This window comes from Lissotriton helveticus, chromosome 4_1 (assembly GCF_964261635.1).
Source record: "Lissotriton helveticus chromosome 4_1, aLisHel1.1, whole genome shotgun sequence".
Lineage (NCBI taxonomy): Eukaryota > Metazoa > Chordata > Amphibia > Caudata > Salamandridae > Lissotriton > Lissotriton helveticus.
Window position 1 is genome coordinate 899,203,162 of NC_136063.1, and position 20,364 is coordinate 899,223,525.

Here is a 20,364-nt window from a genome sequence, read left to right on the forward strand (position 1 = left end):
AAAGATATCATTAGAGGCATTGCTTTTGTTTTTAGGGTTGGAGGGTTGAGCGCTTTCAGGCATAGGGCACCGACACTCAATTTTTTTGGGGGTAGGGGCTTATATTTCATTATTAGACTGTGACAGAAACCAAAAGAGAAATGCATAAAATTATGAAATAAGAAGACAAATAAGAACACCGACAATGATAGGTAGGGGACTATTTACAAGGCCCTTGCGTTGCTGCTGCGTCACATTGCGTGACGCACTAGGTGGCTTCACGTCTGCTTGTAAATATCGCCCCTTTTCACGCAACACTTTGCGTGTTAGGGGCGTGACATGGGTGTTGCTGTGGGTGTTCCCACACAACACCCATGTCCACCGATGCATTTCCAGATTTACGAGCAATCATAAATCTGGAAATGCGTCAAAATGTTTTCATTTATTCTTATTTCTTTCCTCTTTCTGAGCGTGCTGCATTCTACAACACACATTGGAAGAGGAAAGCACCTCAATTCGTAACCCTCACTGCATAAAAACAATCTCCCCACGACGCAGGCATCCTTGCACCGTGGTGAAAAGGTGCTTGTGCTGGCGCATGTCAGCAGTTTGTGCGCAAGCGCAGGGAAAAGCACAGAAATGCGACATACTGATGTAAATATGTTGCATCCCTGTGCTTCGAAACGAATTCAGTGCAGCAAAATGACTTGCGGCACCCCGCTGCGTTAGTTTCTCATAAATGGGGCCCAGAGTATGGATGAAAAGAACCTGAAGAAATAAGATGATGAGGCTGAAAGCAGCTGGTGGTGGAAAAGGAGTCACGTGGTGGACTCAAAACTACCTGGCCTTGCAATTCAGAAAGGCAACATTTGGAAGTGCTGGCTGCAGCCTCTTAAAGAAAGGTTTGGCTCCTGCACTTTACTTTTTTTATATATTATTTTAAACAAATTGTGCTATTTATTATTGATAGGAGGCTAAAATTGAGGGTCCTGAAAAACTATGCCTTACTAAGAGGTTGGTGTGACAGAAATCTTCTACTGTTACATCAATTAAATCAGCAGGTGGTTTGTCCATATGATGCAGCACAAACTCCATTCTTAAAGCATTGTATAACTCTTAAGATGCACCAATGCCAAAGCCTTTTATTTCGTATAAAAGGCTCAATTCTCATCTTTATTTACGTAGAATAGATTTGCCACGAGTGGTGCTAAAGAGCCAAAATTGTGGAACATAAAATGAATGAATGTACAAAAAAGAAAACCGAAGTGAACTGTATGTTAAAAAACTCTTCTTTTGTGGTAATTATGAACCACCACTTCTCAAACATTCACGAGCTTTCTTTTTCTTTTATAGATCTACCTACGTTTCTTGGACTATGAAATGCAGAACTCGAACGAATGCAAGAGGAATTTTGTTGCTGTCTACGACGGAAGCAGCTCAGTGGAAGATTTAAAAGCTAAATTCTGCAGCACCGTGGCTAATGACGTGATGCTGCGCACTGGGCTTGGCGTAATCCGCATGTGGGCAGACGAGGGAAGCCGGACCAGCCGTTTCCAGATGCTCTTCACGTCGTTTCAAGAACGTAAGTCTCGCGGCGAGACTCCTACTGGTCTTCGCAATAGCAACAGATTGAGTGTTGTGAAAAGTGTTTTGCAGTGCTAAACCGTAAACATTCTGAAAATTGCCAAGAGGCGAGTTTCTTGTTGTTTCTTATATTCCTTCGCACTTCAGTTCCAGAAAGAAAATGCTCGCCTTAGACCTGCTGTCTCTACTACACTTTTATCTGATCCACTTTTCGGGCATTTTGTGTGCTTCTTGTGCCAGTGGTTGCAGGTGGGGCCCAGTACAAATTGTTTGTAGAGCAGCATTTAATTTTCCTCATCAGACCCAGAGCAAGAGAGAGAAAAAGACACAAAGGGCAAAGAAGGAGGGAGAGAAAGATGAAACAAATGTGACAACATAGGAAGCAACAACCTGCAAGAGTGATATAAAGGGACAGAGAATGTCTGGTGATGGATTAAAGTGGCATGACGAGGAGTCAAGACTAGGGACATCTTAAGGATATGAGGGTACCTGAGCAAAATACATTTTGCGGCATCCTTTTTGGAGTAAGCTTGAATTTATGACCTGTTTTTGGCTCATTCAATCCCTCCTGATGCAAAACAAGTTTGAACAAGCATCAATAAACCCATTTCTTTTAGAGTTTAGATCAAGACGTTTGCTATTTAGTTTGGAGTTTAGATCTAGAATTATAAGTCAAGTGTACCAGACAGCCCAAACTGTATGGTGGCGAAACTTCTATTGTGAGCTTACAATGGGCTAAAAGCCCACTCTTTGCTAACAATTGGTTGGCTTTATTGCCACTTTCGTTTGCTTGCTTCTTGTTCAATGGCTTACCTTTCCTCCTCGTGTGTTCGGCCCGCTCCTGGAGCATAGCCACTTTATAATCCTCCTAATGTAGCTTTTATCCTTCCACTGCTTACATTTAGAGGCTACTTTGCTCTTTTTCTTTCAGCCCTCCAAGTGCGTGATTGCATTTCTAGTTTTCTCCTTTAAGTGCATGTTAACCCCTCAAACAATATTCCCCACAGTATGGTGGTCCCCACCCTCCAAGCTTGTCCGCAAAAGCACAGCAGCAGATATAGTTTTACTGGTATATGGTTGTAGATCATACTTTAAATGTGGTTTGTGTTATATCGCCTACATTCCACATATTGCATTTAAATATACACTTCAGCATACAAAGGCTCTGTATGATGCTGAGGGAAGGACCACTTTATGCAATCAGTTGGAGGCAGAAGGTGACTCTTCTTTAGTGAGTCAGAAATCTGCTCCCTGGGCTACTGCAGGTGAGCTATTACTGAGTCTTGTGAAAGGTAATGTAGGCTGTGGTAAGCATGTCTCTTTACTTTTCCACATCCTTATTCATTTTCAGATCTATTCAGAATGTCCATAGTTAAACATAACTGAAAAATAAACCATGCCATTTAAAAAGATTGAAAACATTGACTACAGTGAATAGTTTTGAAATACCATAAGAATTGTTTGTTTTTCCTCAAGTATTTAGATTTTTTGCTATATTTTATTCAAACAATACTTTAGAGACAAATTTTGGCAAAGCTCATAGCTTGGCAATCTCATTATAAAGGTGAAAACTAATAGATTTACCAAGTCTTGTTTTACTTGCAACAACATATTATTCAGCAATTAATCAGATTGTTACTCCATTCGGAAGAAACAACATCCTATGGGTAATTTGCTAGATATATAGTGAACTAAAGCATAATACTAAAATAAAACAGATATATTCACATAGTGCTTCAATTGTATCTTTAGTTGCACAATATTTGTAATCACAAATATATCCCTGTTAGAAATGGAATTTCTGGTAGGCTAAGGTTTGCGCCGAAGCCAGGCAGCAACCACCACTCTAGTCAGGGCAAGGGAGTTACACGCTGAAGATAACCCCTGCTCACCCCCTAGGTAGCTTGGCAGGAGCAGTCAGGCTTATCCCAGAGGCAATGTGTAAAGCGTTTGCGCAACCCCTCTCAAACAGCAGCAACACACTAGGCACACTACAAAAGAAACTCTACACAAGGTTATATCAAAAATAGCCTTTGTATTATCAGAAACACATTAGAAACATAATCACACATTTGCACTGTACCAACTGGCACTAGGCCATATTCACAGGGGATTATATACAGGACCAGGCCAATCGGACCACAGTCAGAAACATCAGAAAGTAGGTAATAAACATAAAACACAACCTGTAACTACTGGTACAATAATTACCTCTAGCATTATCACATTAGGCATAAACCCAATAGGCCCACCTCCTAAACATAAACACATTACGCCATAGGCACCATCCTAAAATATCATAGCATGACATTAGACATCAGCATAAACACATTATGCAACATCACATTAGGCATAACACATTCCGCACAAATCAGCAGTGTACCACACGATACTGACAAGGTGCATACATCACCTTAGCAACTGACCCCAGACCAACAGGCCTTTCACTGGGGGCTCAAATGCCCTATGTCCAGAATGTCAGGGCAACCCAGGTGCGCAATGTGCTGGGGCAGAGAAGGGTATCTCACTCCCTCCTTCTGGATCACAAATTGCCCCCAAAGGAATAATGGCGCAGGCACTACTGTTCCTCCTGGGTCCCCACTGGGACTCTCCAAAAGTAGAACTTGCCCCACATTTCAGCTGCCCCCTACGGCGGCCCAGCTGAGGAAACAGAACCAACCCTGGCGCATCTAGTGCCTAGCGAGCACTCACCTGGCTCCAGGTACCGACAATGTGCCTCGGGGAGCCTTGCTCACCCAATTACCACCGGTTGCAGCTGCCCACTTGCCAGCGGGGCATCTATGGGAAAAGGTGCCTGGCACCTCTCCGGGACTCTTAACAAATGGCCCCCAGCCCTATTCCAGGACTTTGTTAAAACAGCAGAATGTCCCCACACACTGGGGTCTTCCTCGCTGCTCTCTCTGCCTCCTCCATTCTCAGGGTGAAGGCAGGACCGACATTGTGCCTTGGCCGGATCCCACTACCGGAACCTCTCCCGATCTGAATTGATCTCCTCACGGCACCGGCGGGGCCTTCCTCGGCACAAAGAGCTCCGCCTCCAGCCAGGCCTTCAGTGCCTGACTTCCCTTTTGCCGTGGCGGTGCATTTGCCAGTGTGGGGCAGGCTCCTGCTTGGCTTCTCTTCTGTGGCAGCAGTCTGGCCCAACATGAGGCTTCCTCTCGCCTCACTTCCGGTTGGTACTTCCTCTTGGCCCCAATTCCGCCCACGACCAGGCAGCTTTTGACTGACTCCCGGTCCGGCCCGGCCTGGGCAGTGATTTTCTTGCGGTGCAATGCGGGGTGGCCACCCGCTCCCACCGCCAGCTTGAGGGAATCCCCATGTCGGGATTCCCTCTATATCACTGCAGCAGCACGCTGCACACTGTCAGCTCCTCAATCTCCTCTTGGGCAATTAGAATATAACGCTCTTGAGGCGCTAAGCCCCTTCAATTTCCTGGGGTAAGCTGGGCCAGGAATAAAAAGTCCTTGGGGTTGAGGACACCCCAGCATGGCACATCCAGGCAGGCCAGCATGCAGGGACCCCCAGGAAGCTGCAGTTGGGTCCCAGGGCGGTTCTTCCTGGCAGTGTGTCCCGCCAGCTCAAGTAAGCACACCCTTCATGGGGTCACAGCCCCTATATTTATATCACAATTTCCTTTGTCTGCAGTACAGGGCTTTGGAGGAACCAGATGCAACTGGTTCAGGAGGGAATTGGAGCACTTTGTTTACAAGGCTCCTCTTCCCCTCAGGAGGGGTTCGTCATCAGACACACCACAGGGGGGCAGAGACTGCTTTCACTAGGGCAGGCGCCATCCTATTCAGGGACTAGGGACTTCTCCTCCCACCACTCCAAATGCAGATGTCCCATTCAGCTTAGTGTGGACTCACCCCTCCTGGAGCCACACACACCTCACCAGCCACTGTCACTCAAAAGCCAGTCATGCAATTCACATCAGTCAGGCAGACACATAGCACACAGAAATGCCAACTACTAAAAGTGTCATTTCTAAAATAGTTATAATAAATCTGCGCGCACCATTGTGTAGCATTTATTATTACTATTTCAAAAATACCAAACTTGACCACGCTGCTCCGCTCATATCAGGAATTACCACTGAAACACTTATCAGGGAATCCCCAATGCATTACCTTAGGAGGGCAGCCTCACAGTAGTCACACACTTAACTTATATGTCCTATCTTTTACCTACAATGCACCCTGCCCATAGGGCTAGCAACGGCTTACCTTAGAGGTGACTGATATGTAGTAAAAGGGGGCTCACGGACATGGCATACACTTTAGGTGCCACGTCCCAGCGGCAGTAACACTGCGCACACAGGCCCTGCAATGGCAAAGGCCTGGGAGAGGTTTGAAAGGCTAATTTGGTTGGCGGCGCAATCAGCGCTGCAAGCCCACCAGTAGCATTTAATTTATCAGTCCTGGGTACATGAGATACCACTTTACAAGGGACGGACAGGTAAATTAAATAGGCCAAACAGGTGTAGACCAATCTCACCATATTTATCACAGAGAGCACACACACTTTGCACAGCAGTGGTAAAGTGCTCAGAGTTCTAAAACTACCAACACTGTGTCAGAAAAAAGATTAGGAGAAAGGCAAAAAGTTTGGGGATGACCCTGCAAAGAGTACCAAGTCCAACAATCCCCCTTCACAATTAGCGTTCTTGCTGCAGCAATGAAAATTAAAGCATGAAGTGAGGAGTTTCAGCATTAAAATCTAATATCTTTCTCCTAATTTTCCATTCTCTGCCTTCTCTTTCTTCTCCTCTTTATACATGTGCACTTTTATAGCTAGATGGCTAAGTGTGACCCTCCTAAGTAAGAGAAATGTAAACGGGTAGGATTCAAGCGATGGGGGAGACATAAAGAGAACAGTATGGCAAGAGAAATAAAGTAGAGCTTGGAGGGGATAAAGATAGAGGTAATATAGAATAATACGTGAGGTAGGGAGAGAAGTAAAGTAAATAGAGAAATATAAGGTAGCCAAGAGGAAAGATGGGAGAGGTAGGCAGAGGAAAACACACATAAAGTGAGGCAGATACATAGGTAAGGCTTTACAGTGCAGTAGAGAGGTAAAGAGAGATAGCAATAGGGAAAAGGAAATGTTTGGAGAGACATAGGAGCAGCACAAGGGCTGAGGAATTAAGAGATGTAATGTAAAAAAAGAGGTGAATAATAGAGTGCTAAAGGCAGCATAAGATAGTCTTAGACATGGAAATTAAGGAAAAGCATAAATGAAAGTTAGAGGATGAGCAAAATGAGAAGAGGCACAGAAAAATGATTCAAGGAAAAATATTAGTAAGGAAGAGAGAAAGGAAGAGTGGGGTAAACGGTAAAAAGAGAAATGTGGTGTAGAGCAAAAAGAGGAAGTTGAGATACATGTGTGACACATAAAGAGAGGGAAGGATTATACAGAGGTAGAGAGTTGTAGGATTTAAAATGAGGAAGAGATAGCTAGGATGGTACATTTATAGTGAAAGGCTGAGAGATAGTTGAGGGGGAGGTGTTAGATGTCGTGTGTGTGTGTGTGTATGTGTGTGTGTGTGTGCTTGTGTGTGTGCATGTGTGTATGTGATGGTAAAGCGAAAGAAAGTGGAGATGTGAGGTAACAAACTAATGGTGAGGTAAATTGAGAGGTGAGTTAGCGAGAGAGAGGTTGTGGGATGTAGAGAGGTGAGAAAGTGAGGGAGATGTAAAGTAGCAAAAATGTAAATGTAAATGTAAATGTACAGGAATTTATATAGCGCAAATCACCAAGCGGTTTCTAAGCGCTTGCTTAGGGAACCCGTCCTGGTATTCCCCTGTGAGATAACCCCGGCAGGGTATCCGCAAGGTGAAAGCCAGGCATCCCGCCGCGAGGGGCCGTTGTGGAGATTAAGCAAGCTATTGCCCAGAGTCGCAGAGTGTGAACCCGTGAATCGAGTAGGCGCCGGATCGAGAATTGTTGAGTCCATGGACATTTTGGGACTCAAGACCCCGCCGGGCCGGGAATTGAACCCTGGTCCCGGGCTGACCTCTGCTTCCAGGTCTGCCTCCTCTAACCAGTGAGCCACACTTCTCCACAAAAAGATGAGATAGAGAGGTGAGAGGAGGGGTGTGGGGAGGTAGAGAAAATTCTGGGAGTGGCAGAGAAAGGTATGTTAGTATAGACATGGATACAGAGATAATGTATGAAAATTGGAGTAGATGGAGTAGAGACACGGAGATCAGATTCAAAAAGTGAGGTATGGGGATCAGAATGAGTTACAGAGAGAGAGATGTGGTGTAATGAGAAGTTCGGTCAGGAGAGGGAATCAAGAGTTATAGATATAGATACATGCACGGAGAGTGACAGAGAGAAGATCTAGATCATGAGAGAAGGTAGAGGGAAATTCTGAATGAGGTATATTGGGAATATTGTGAGAGAGGTGAGGGAGATAAAAGTGAGGTATAGAGAGTCGATATTGAGAGAGGATGGAAGCACATACAGGATAGAGATGCCGGCTTTTGATTGTGGAACTCACTTTTACAGGAGGCTCTTTAGGAGGTGAGGGTTCACTTTGCCCACTTGTCCATGACTTAAAACAGCTCTGTAAAACGAAGCCTTGATATTTACTTAACGCTTACATTCAAGAGCAGCAGCTTTGGGCTTTTGAACAAAACTTTATGCCTTGGCACTTATTCTTTTACAAATTGAACACTGACTGCAGCACAGTGAAATTCAAAAGACAGTATGTGGGAAAAGTATTCATTGACTCTCATCCAAGAGATTTACTTGTCTTCTACTTGGCATTAAGTATTGCACCGCAGTAGAATATTTAATACATCTAAATATATGAGCTGTAACAATAGCACAGACTTAACATCCACAGTTTTATGGCACACCTAGTGTCAATAAAGTACACAATTTCTTTAACAAATGCATGAACTTCAATCTCAAGTATGTTCTTAGATATTTTCTAGGGGATTATTAGGAGAACAAACATGCTTCTTTAGGAAGAATGAGTAGTTTGCTTTTGTGGTCCTGACACTCTGCACCACAAATAGTGTATGTTATTAATCTATGTGTTTTAATCGGATCTGTACACAGCATGAAGGTGGGAAGTGGTATATATAACTCCACACAATCAGTACTGTGCGCGATTTTCCCATTTACTGCTGAAACATGTCAAATCCCGAACTTAAACTGTGAATGTTCAAAGGTTTCTACCTAAAGCAGGGTTTTCCAAAGTCGGTCCTGGATGGCCGGATCCATGCCAGATTTTTAGCATATCCCCATTTAGATAAATGCAGTTATCTTACAAATCTGGCATGGATCCTGCCTTCCATGACAGACTTTGTGAACCCTGGCCTAAAGGAACAAGAGTCCTTTAGCTCCATATTTCTGCAAGCACCACAGCAAAGTCGTCAAAGGACTATGTAGTTGTCAGTGTTCAGTTAGCTAGAGTGGGTCAGCAGCTTGTATGTCCAACCCTTGGCACGAAGGGCAGCAGTCCTCAGTAAATTTGTGCCAGCACATCACTTACATTCAAAATTTCAACAAAACAGTGTGGGGATAAATTTTCCAGCTTAGAAGAATTTCCCGAAAGCGTATCTTTTTATTCCTTCTCCAATGTACCGTGAATCTTAGTGGCTGAGTGCCTCTGGGCACATATGCTTTGCAGACACTTGGGTTTGCAGAAAAAGAAAACCCCCGATACCTCACCAGTCTAGAGCTGGAGGCAAAGCAAGGTGGAAGAAGAAGTGTGACATTAGCTACCACAATTGTCCTCTGTCATCCTTCATCTTACACACAACATCCATACATTGAAACAATTTTTGCATTCATATAAGGGTAACACTAATGGCATGTCCACAGAGGTAATTGTAAAGAGTTCCTATTCAGAACACATTCTGATGCTTGCAACCATTATAGAAATCATGATCACTAAATGTGTGACACAATTACTTTCCATAAAAAATATAAATTCATGGGGAGGGGGCAATTGCATTGACTTCCTGGGCTTAATTCTGGAAAATGAGATGAGTAGGTATTATCCCTAAGAGCACCTATGCACCTTAAAAGAATATAATAGCAAAATCAAGGTGAGCAAAAAAGTGAAGGAAGGGCTGACCAGCCACGAGTCATTAGGGCATTGAGTCAACTGGGGGACCTCATCGAAGAATACACCATGGGTTCCCTGAAGAGCGCAAAAAACACAGTTGATGGACAGAATGTAGAACAATGCCAAACATTCACCCCAGCTCTATACTTTGAGAGGTTCTTTGGGGACAGTGACCCCACAATCTGTGTCAGAACAGGGGAAATATTGAGGGGCTTTGGGCAAATGAAAAAACAGTAGGGATGTGACATCTGCGAAGCTGGTTAGCGATTATCTTCTTTAGAGTGTGGTAGATGAAGTATACCAACATACTGTGGCAACATGATGAGCGTTTCAGATTACTATTGATTCAATCCATGAATGTGCATCATGTTTTTGGTACATATGTATGTAAAGAAAGGAAATGCTTATTATTCTCTGTAAATGATTATTGACTGCAATATTATTAGAAGTCTCAAGACTCAGACACTGAGTTAAATTTGTGGGGACTGCTTGTGTAATCTTCTACTATATTCATTTTCTTTTACTGTACCCTCTCAAAAATTTGATGATGGGGCATGTGAAATAAAAATCTGGACTAAGTAGGATATGTGCTTTTTCAGGTTGCCAACACAAACCCATGGGGATTTGATGATAGCAAGAGTCATTGTATTCAATTACATTCAAAAGCAAAGAATTTTAAGAAATGAAAAGTCATCTCCCATAGCATATCCCTTATTGAGTCCAAGTTCACTTTATTCTGACTAATGTCAGTAAACCTTCAGATGATGGCTGATCTGTAATATTGATAAAGGCAATTTCACATTTTTTCAAGATGATTAATCACTAAGAAGTGTAATTTGGACCTATCTCAGAAGAAAAGTGATCAAAGCCAAATCCTGACTAACATCTCAAGAAGTGAGAACAAGATAATTTTAGAATTTTTCTCGGTGCCCAAGAAAAATATTGTAGAAGCTCCAGTACAAAAGGGGACCTACACCTACACACGCCAACATCATATCTCCAGAAATTCAGATGGGTAAAATGAATAAAATAGGAATAAGCAGTTTCAAGACCTGTTTATATTCATAGGTAAAATAGATAAATTGGAATTATGCTCCCCTCCCTATATTCCGTTTGACTATATGATAAAATCAGTGACTTTGAAGCTGAAAATAACTTGCAAGAATTCTGCACTGTGGGCTGTGGCTCTTCTCCTTTGAATAAAATCATAGTCATGTGATGTTAATGATTGAAGATATTTTCGTGGAGATGCCAGTAATATGTGAGCATCCACTACTTGATTTTTCTTTTGAAATATAAATGGTATGGCCAGGAGCATTCGAAGATAACATCAATCAGACATTGAAGAAAAATGGGGAATCTTTCCGGGAAAGGCATTAATTCATGTTTGTGTAATAATGATGTTCCTTTTAAATCTCAGTTAGGACTAGCTACGCATATTTTGTTGTTTTCACTAGTGCCCTCTGAGCTTCAGTACACTTCTGGACCTGTGGATTCTCTGCCAGGAAGAAGGACTGCTGACCTGCTACAAGGACTACCACTCTGCTGGACTCCTGCTTTGCTCTGCTGACCTGATGCCCTCTTGCCTGGGAGTGAGAAAGACTGGACCTGCATCTCTGAACCTAGAATCAGTGACTCCAAGGCCTTTCTGGCTTGCCTCCCGATTGAAGTCTCAGGGACATACAATACACAACCAATCATCCTGTTCTTGCACCTGGACTCTGCCATCTGTGTGTCTCCCCAGCCAAGTGGTGCCACCCTAGTCCTGGACCCTTGGACGTGGGCCTAATGTGTTTTCCCCAGCTGAACTAGAGCATCATCTGCTGCCAGAGCAGAATTGCTGCATAACCGCTGTTGTCGGAACAGGATTGGTGCATCACACTCTGAACCATCGTATCCCCTTTGGAAACGTTGCTTTGAAACAAATGCATCCCAGCCACTGCATGGAGAAGATCAACACATCACCTCTACTCTATCGAGAAAACCAGCTCATCCTCTTCTGAACTGCTGCTTCTCTGTATCAGCGCATCACCTTTGGAACTGTTGTATTGCAGCAGTTGCATGGAGAAAATCAAAGCATCACCCCTAGTGCATGGAGAACACTGACGCATCGCTCGGCTGCACCCCGCATGTTCGTTGGCGCAAAGCAGGATTAAGGTACTTTTGTTTAGAGAGCCTTACGAGGTCCTTGTAACAGGCCTGTGCTCTATCACGGTCAGCCTGAAGTTTTGACTTTGTCCCAGTCTGGTATAACCATATATACCAAATAAGCGCTTATTGCTTCTCAGCGCTATTTTACAGTTTATTCTTAGAAAATTCATATCTCTACTTCTTATTGGATTTTTATCATTTTTGGTCTTGTTTTATTTGTAAAAGTGAGCCTCATTTTTCTAACCGGGTCTGGAGTCTTTGTGTGGAGTTTTCCCTGTGATACTGTTTGAAGTGTTGCACAAATACTTTACACATTGCCTCTTAAGTTAAGTCTGACTGCTCTCTGCCAAGGTACCAGAGGCTGAGCACGGTTTAATTTAGGGTGCATTGTTAAATTACTCTGAGCAGGAATGTCGTTCCTGCTTGGACAGTGTGCATACCTCTGCCAACCAGAAACCCAATTTCTAACAATCAGTGACTTGACCGCTGTGAGAAGCTTGTTCTGACCATCTGGTCCACCTGGATTTTTTGCTTTTTCATCGCCTGGTTTCCAACCTTTTACTGTGGGAGAGCCTCATAACCTGTGACTCACCCACAGTATCCATGTAAAAAAGGCCTGGTTTCAAGAAAGTGTTAACAATATAACTCTTGGAGACTGCTTCTACTGTGGGAATATCATGTTCAACCCACTCTCTGGCACATGTCCACTTTTTGCAGTCCCAGAACTCTCAATGTAATATGATCTTAAAAAAAAACACAAACCGCTGTTAGTCAAAGTGTACACCCATGCATATCCTCCCCCACACTCTCTTGAAACCATGCCTTTTTTATGCATGGATAATTTGTGAGAGGAGGGTGGCCTGGTGCTTTTCCTTCTATAGCTCCTGATAGTTTGAAAGACTCTCCCACAGTAAGATCATGGTAAAATGTACTGCACATGTTTACCACCAGTGTCTGCTTTTTAAGATAAGGCCACTGCAACGCAGCCAGGTTAAGGGGCCCGTTTCTGGTTACACATAAACATATGTGCACATGTGTTAGCACACATGAGAGGCCTGCGCATGGGAGACTCCTGGCGTGCTCAGCCCAGGAAGTGAGCACAGGTAGACTGGTGCAGAAGGGATCATGCAGAGTTGGGTAGTGACCTGAAATAGGCATTATAATGTGGTTGCACATATTTAAGGGATAGTTGGTATGCTTTACTGTTTGATGTAGTGACACCAGTATAATCCTAAGGGAAATGCTGCCTTAGGGTGCAGCTCCAGTTCTCTTTGAGACAAATACTCCAGAGTTGTACCAATGTATACTGCAATCTGTGTGAAAATAACAATTCTGTTAAGTCCAAACGCATTTCTGTACAGCTTATGGGTCCTCAAGGAATGTCATGATTCTCTGGCCCAACTCAGGTTCAGAACTCAGACCTGTTGTCACCCTGCTGGGCTTGGTTTATTACTTTTCTCTCCAGCAGCAGGGACAAAGGCATCCCCCCACATAGGAAGAATATTACCCGTAATTAGGTCAGCTTCTCAGAAGGAAGGGTGTAGGGTGGACTGCTCTATGTCAATCAACCAGCTGTCATCCTGTTCCAGGAAGAGGACTGGCCCATGCCCACTCAACAAAGGAGGGAGTCCAGACCTCTGGAGCCAAACCAGAGTGGAAGCTCCTTTAAGATTTGTGGAGGCAGGTCCTGGGAGTGATGTCAGCAAGGAGTGGAGCTAATACCCCAAGAGGACATGTGGGTGACACCATCATGAAGTATCCCATGCAGGAAGGTGGAAACAGGGACAGAGAGATTATGTGGCACATCGGGATAAGCAAGAAGTGCATCCCAGCTGGCACCTTCCACCCCCATTTTAAATGTCTTGTGCAGGGGGAAGAGCTCTCTAGTGGATATTCTTTACTGCTGAACACTGGAACTGGAGTGAAAGATCATCTTGATCGGCCCAATGGGGCCTGAGATATGGCAGTTTGAACATTTGGGTGACCTTTGACCTTTTCCACAAATTTGGAGTGATTGGAGCTACTTTTCCGGCACCTTCTGCCCCCACTTAAAATGTCTTGTCCAAGGGGAGCATTTTCTCTTGTATGAGCTTTTCTGCTGAACACTGAAACTACAGGCTGATGCCTTAGACAGTTGGAAGGAAGAACCCTCTTACTGCCATCCATATGAAGGACTCCGCCTCTGATTGTCCCCAGGACCAGTGGGGAACTCCCACAAGACCAGCGATGCTGGTCCCCCGAGGACCAGTTGGGGGAATGACTGAGAGTCTGTGTCACAAGGAGGAGGAGAGGCCCAGAAGAAAACCAAGTGAAAGGCTGGCAAAGGGAGCCAGTGAAATCAGCTCCATGCAAAGTGTGTCACCATTGGAGGCCAAGAGGATTGAAGAAATTTCTTCAGGTGGCTAGGGCTTGCCACCAGAAACAAAACAAGCCAAAGATGGTCTTGATCGGCCCAACAGGGACCAATATATGGCCTTCTAAACAATTGGGTGACCCTTGAACTTTACCACAAATTTTGAGCTAGTGGAGCTAGTCTACCGGTTGATCGCTGACCGCGAAGTGTGGGGGAGGCCTTGAAATTTGCCTCCAAGAAGACATGTGAAGAGGGACTGTTGTTGCACCTTTGTGCCCTCTCACAATGAAATCAAGAGGCCCAGGACTCCAGCTCTGGGCCCCAAGAAGAAACAACATGAGGGAGTGCCATCGCGCCCCCTTGCGATATGAGTAAGGGGCCCAGGATACCATCCCTGGGTCCTGGCTAAAGAAGCGGAAGCCAGGGAGTGCCCTTGTGCTCCCCAGGAAGGTGCCTGGGGCCCAGGACCCCAGCCCTTATCCCTGGCCAAGAAGTGGAAGCCAGGGAGCACCACTGTGCACCCATGAGACTGGACACCCCAGGAGATAAATGCAGTGGGAGACCGCCAACAAAGGAAAAGAGAAATGGCTATCCTCAGCGCAGCGGGTGAGCCTCTGTTATAAAATTCACAGAAGATGAAGAGGAGCACTCCATAATGCCCTGCAAGGCCCGGCTGCATTTGTTAGGCAAAAACACTTGTTTGTGGCGTGTGGTGACCCCAGAAGAATGAGGTCTCCACTAAAAAGATGCAAAAGTGCAAGAGGAGTTGCCAGAGCAGCGCAGCATGTCACCAAAAAGATTTGAAAAGTCCCCACCCTAGGATGCAAGAGATACCAAAAGGATACCTCCTCAAGGGTTTTGAAAGTTTCCAAAGCCTTCCCTAGGCTGGAGATTTTGGCTCTTCAGCACAATGTCTGCAAGCTTTGTCGCTTGAAAGTAGGCAATGTGAATTTATAGGTTGAGAGACACTCTCTAGGGGTGAAAGATGGTAACTGCACTTTTGTGTATTTACAACAGAGATGTCCTTTAGGGGCTATATTTGAACCACAGTATTTTATGCTAAATGTTTCTAAAAGTGTATTCTGCTATAATTGCATAGTGATGTAATTATGAAGGGGATGCCCATTAGGGACTGTGGTTAAATTGCATATTTCATTCCGAACATGCCTATTTCCTGCACATGAAATTATGAGGCTGATGGCCACTTGTGATCAAAGTTTGCATACTTTATTGCCAGTAGTACGTGATTTCACTCAAAGTTACAACAAGTAGTGCAGCTGCAGAGAAGTGCCTGCTTTTGATGTGTATTTTCGGTCTCAATCTCCCTTTGGGAGAGACAAGAATGATTACCCAGTGTCATCCAGAAGTATTTCCATCAGCTTGCGCATATTTGTAAATTGCTGCATAGTATTGAGTAGATTGCGTAATAAATATACTTTTTCGTGGTTCAAAAGAAAAAGCACGGACTGGACAATCAGTTATTGAGTGTTATTATTGGGTATCTCTGAATGGTGATTACTAGCCCACACCACCTCCCCTAATGGGATTCTATTTTAAAAGTCCCTGCTACCATATTCTTTTGAGGGAGAGTGTTGCAGTACCAGTGGTTGGCTATGTGAAGTGCTGGATTTTCCCCAGATGGGGTACATTTACAATTCTTTGTTGTCCTTTTTAGCTGCAGTAACTTTAGAAGTACAGTTTGTGAATAGAAATAAGATTACTCTTTTGTGGGTGGCGGGCATCACTTCTTAAAGCCCTACTTAGCCCTTTTTAAATTTCTCTATATTCCTCTCTTAACCCCTCCCAATTAGCAGTAAGTATTCCCTGTTTCCATCAACTCCCCATGACCCTCAAGAATTACCTTCTAACTAGTAAACTTACACGTGTGAGGATCTCCACATACAAAAGATAGGGGGAAGATTTACACTCATAGGTTTGTGAATTGCACTTTATTGTAAGTCTTACTACTTCAGTACTACCTTACATGTTATAAAATGTTATAAAATGTAGCTTTAGAATCTGGCCCATCATATTAATTTACTGTGAACTAGAATAATGACATAAGCAGCACGTGAGGCCATGATTTGTAAACAGTGAGATATATATTGAAAACTATGATTTACAAAAGCTTTATGAATGTTGAAATGTGAATTTGCGTTTCACATTATATGAGAATTTTCAATTTGTTCGGAGTAAAATCATATAGGGTTCATGATGCATGTACTTCTCAATGTCTTCACTTCATTATCATCTGCAGCATAAGGTCACGATCAAGATGTGGGTCCAAACTACTTGAAAAAGCTCAAAAATGTCAATTTTCAGCATATTAGGCCTAATCTAGTAAGCAAAGTATTATTGCTGGAGTGCTGTACGTCCTTGCATTATTACAGCTTTCTAAGATCACCACCTCTCTCCAGGTCATTACCGAGACTGTCTCCAGTCTTTAGTTATCTACAAATCGTTGCCTTCAGTTGTGTTAGTCTAATTATTTCCCCAGGAGCAAAAAATTACTACAACACCAAGTAGGAATTAGGCTAACAAAAGCTCAGGACTGGAAACAGAGTCCGTAATGAAATGGAGGGTGGGTGCTCACACCACCTCTAACACACCACAAGTTATGTATAAGCTGCCATATCATTTCACGTTAATAAAGACAACTACAGGAAAAACATTCTACCACACACAGCAGGGCCATCTTAAGGATTGTAGGGGCCCCGGGCCAAACAAATTTTGGGGCCAGTGTTCAGAACAGCTTTGAATTTAGGATCCAATTTCAGCTCTTTAATGCTCTTTGGCCAGGTCACTGACAGTGCACAGGCACACCGGTCCAAATTCTAAGGGTGTTTACATCTATTATTCAGGGACAGTGGTATCTGTTTCAATATTGTAACACAGCAGCAACTCACCAACATTTCTGAAAATAATCTCAGTGACACCCACCCATTTCTCATATGTGAGGTCCAGTTTTGAACTAAAATTAAAAAAAATAGGGATGTTGCCCGAAACATAAACAGGATATTTCTCTTGAAAATATCTGTAATAGACTCACACATCAACCACATTAAAAAATAAATTAAAGGAAAAAGGTACTTAAAACAATCTGTCGGGGAGCCCCCTGAAAGGCTGGGGCCCTAGGCCAGAGCTCACTTTGTCCCTGCCTTAAAACATCTCTGACACACAGAAGAATAAGATAAGCTGCCGAGACCCGAGTGCTTAATTTGAGCCTGTGCCTTTCAGTGCTCAGCACCACACTTAATCATCAACATCAGCGCTTTTCTTGAGCATTAAGGACACATTCATTTGCGGGGGGATTAAGTGATTTGCCTTGAATCACATTATGTTGAGCCGAAACTTAAACCTGGTTCCCCAGTTCTGTAGTTGGCAGCTCTGGCCATTACGCAACAAACTCTCCCAACTATCATGGTTATTAGTTGGTTCTGTTGTAGGCGGCCCTAACACGAGAATTAGGCTCGTAGAAGCTGCCTCCTGACAAGAGCCCTGGCACTTACGTTTTTACAAATTAACCACTGAGAGGCTACACAGCAGCCATGAACTCCTGTCACACAAGGCTGACAAACAGCAGTAGTTATTGACTTAACACCAGTCATTCTAATTGTTGTCACAGTTCCAAACATGCCACCACGTTTTCCCCAAAAATTATAGGGGAAAAATAATGGGCACTTCATAGGTTAGCCACAACGTCACTAGTAAGAAGAGCCAAGAAAGAGTGTTCACCGAAGAGAAATGACAGGAAGCTGAAAGGCCATAAAATGTGAGCTCCATTTTGATTAAGAAGGAACAGGGGCACTGGAGTAGTGCTGCATGAGGTAAGAGGTTCAAGGTGCTGCATTTTTTCAAACCACCTCTGGTTGAAGTGTGTTATCGAAGAGATCCTAAATAACCAAAGGAGACTCTAAGAAAGGAGTGTTGTGACACTGATACATTGAAAATGGGGTGAGTGTGGCATACTTGGAATGGTAGAAAGAGGCTCGGAATTACTGAAAGGACTGTAGAGCGCATGGTGATTACATTACCGACAATGAAACATACTCCCTCAAACATGGTAATGTCACCTTAAAGTCGACGGTGCATGATTTCAAAGACCATATGGGCACACAGTGTGTGAAGTCTTCAAATTTCCCAATGATTCTGTTCTTTCTAGGCATAGAAAAATGCCGTGCAAAATGTGCATATCATAATTTAATTACATAATATTAATTCGCTGGAAATTGTTAACATATTGCTTCTCTGTGGTATGCTGCTTTTAAAATCCTGTCGGATGCAGCACACGTGAATCAAAGGTATGCCAGTCTATTACCTAAAGGTGGCAATACAGATAATACGTAAAGCAAAGTAACAGAAACAGCTAATAGCTTTTGCTCATTAGATTAGCACCAGCTACAGCTTTTCTTTCATTTGAATCGAGAATGTACTAGCAATACTCAGAAGAGGCACAATACGTTTTTTAAATCATAGGGGCAGATTTACCATAAACTAAAGCAGCGATACACTCTTTAGATAACCCCTGCTCACCCCCTTGGTAGCTTTGCACGAGCAGTCAAGGCTTATTAAAGGCAATGTGTAAAGTATTTGTGCCAACACTCACAGTAACACAGTGAAAACACCACAACAGATTAGAAAAATAAAGGCATTTAATCTAAACTACACAAGACCAAAATGACAAAAATCCAACATACAAAGTTCAAGAATATTCAGAGAAGTTTCAAAAGAGTTCTTAAGGTTGCGATAAAATAATCCACAGTTGCGTGAAAAGTTCACAGTTGCGTCACGTTTAGCCAACAGTACCTTTGAATTCGACAGAGTTCCAAAACAGAAGCAGGTGCGGTGGAAAACAAGGGATGCGTTACTCCTGAGACCCTGGGGAGGCGGTGCGACAGCCCCACTGGATGTAGCAGGCATGATGCGGTGACTCCGGTCTGTATGGGGAGGGATGCGATACTTTGCGTGTATTCCTCTGTGGACGTTCCATAGTGAAAAAGGTTGCAATGGCACAATGCGAGGATCTTGGGAGTTGCAACGATCTCCGGGGTGACAATGCGTGGACCAGCGGTGATCTTCCTCTCGCAGCTCCTCGATGCGATGGCTTCTGCGACGACACTCGCAGCGACGTGATGCGGTCCGCAAGCAAGCGGTGCGACAATCTCACCCAGCGACGGCAGGCTCTGTGACCACACCTACAGCGATGGTAATTTTCGCGCACTGGTCTGATGTGTCCCGCAAATGAAGGATGCTACGACTCTTGACCACACTCGCAGCGATGGTAATTTTCGCGCACTGGTCTGATGTGTCCCGCAAATGAAGGATGCTACGACTCTGGCAGTGGCAACAGGCGCTACGACGATCTCGACTTTCGTAGCGGAAGGAATTTCCTTGCACTGTTGGGGAAACACTCCACAAGCGAGTGATGCAAAAAAACTTGCGGAAAGTCTTTAAAAGCTTGGTTTCCAGCTGCCCAACACAGGTACAACTTCCAGAGGCACCACAACTGGCCCAAGCACTCTAGGAAGGACAGAACTCTCTCAGCAGAGTTCAGGGAAGCTGGGGGAGAAGTCATTTTGTTCCTGGGGCTTCTTAACAGGGAGCCAGCTCTTCTAAGGTCCTTGGAGATTCCTTCAAGCAAGGGGACATAGCACCAAAAGCAAAGTCCTTCCCCTCTCCTTGGCAGCAAAGCAACAGCAGGTCAGTCCAGCAGAGCAAGAGCAGGACAGTCTCCCTTCTTCAGTTTCAGCGTTCTCCTTGGCAGAGGTTCCTCCTTGAATCCAGGATGATTTAATTTTCTGTAGTCAGGGGCCCTGTACTTATACCCCTAAAAGTCTTTGATCCCTTTGTGCAGGAGGGCTTTGAGCCAAGTCTGAACCAGTTCTGGGTGTTCCTTGAGCACTTTCTTTTCCTGGCCTCTCCTTTCCTTTCAGAGAGAGGGGCAGGGTCGTCAGCCGCCCAGCAGGAGGTGGAGCCAGCATCGTGTAAGGCAGGCACAGCTCTATTCAGACCCAGGTGCTATCCCCTCCCACTACTCTAGATGCAGATGGAGCTATTCAGCCCAGGGATAGCCCACTCAGACTCTGGGAGCCACCCAGCCCCTGTCACTCACAAACCAGACACTCAATTTACAAACAGGCCAAGGCACACAGAAAGGTCAGACAAGAGAACAGCAACTTTCTAAAAGTGCTGT

At 44.1% G+C, this 20,364-nt stretch overlaps 1 protein-coding gene across 2 annotated transcripts in view; it reads left to right on the forward strand.

Annotated features, from left to right (window-relative positions):
- The window catches only part of NETO1 (neuropilin and tolloid like 1), a 770,367-nt gene that overhangs the window by 639,959 nt on the left and 110,044 nt on the right, over window positions 1-20,364 (forward strand). For both annotated transcript variants that reach the window (XM_078687516.1, XM_078687517.1), the window contains exon 7: window positions 1,333-1,561. In XM_078687516.1, the coding sequence (XP_078543642.1) occupies window positions 1,333-1,561 (229 nt within the window). The remainder of the gene's footprint in view (window positions 1-1,332; window positions 1,562-20,364) is intronic.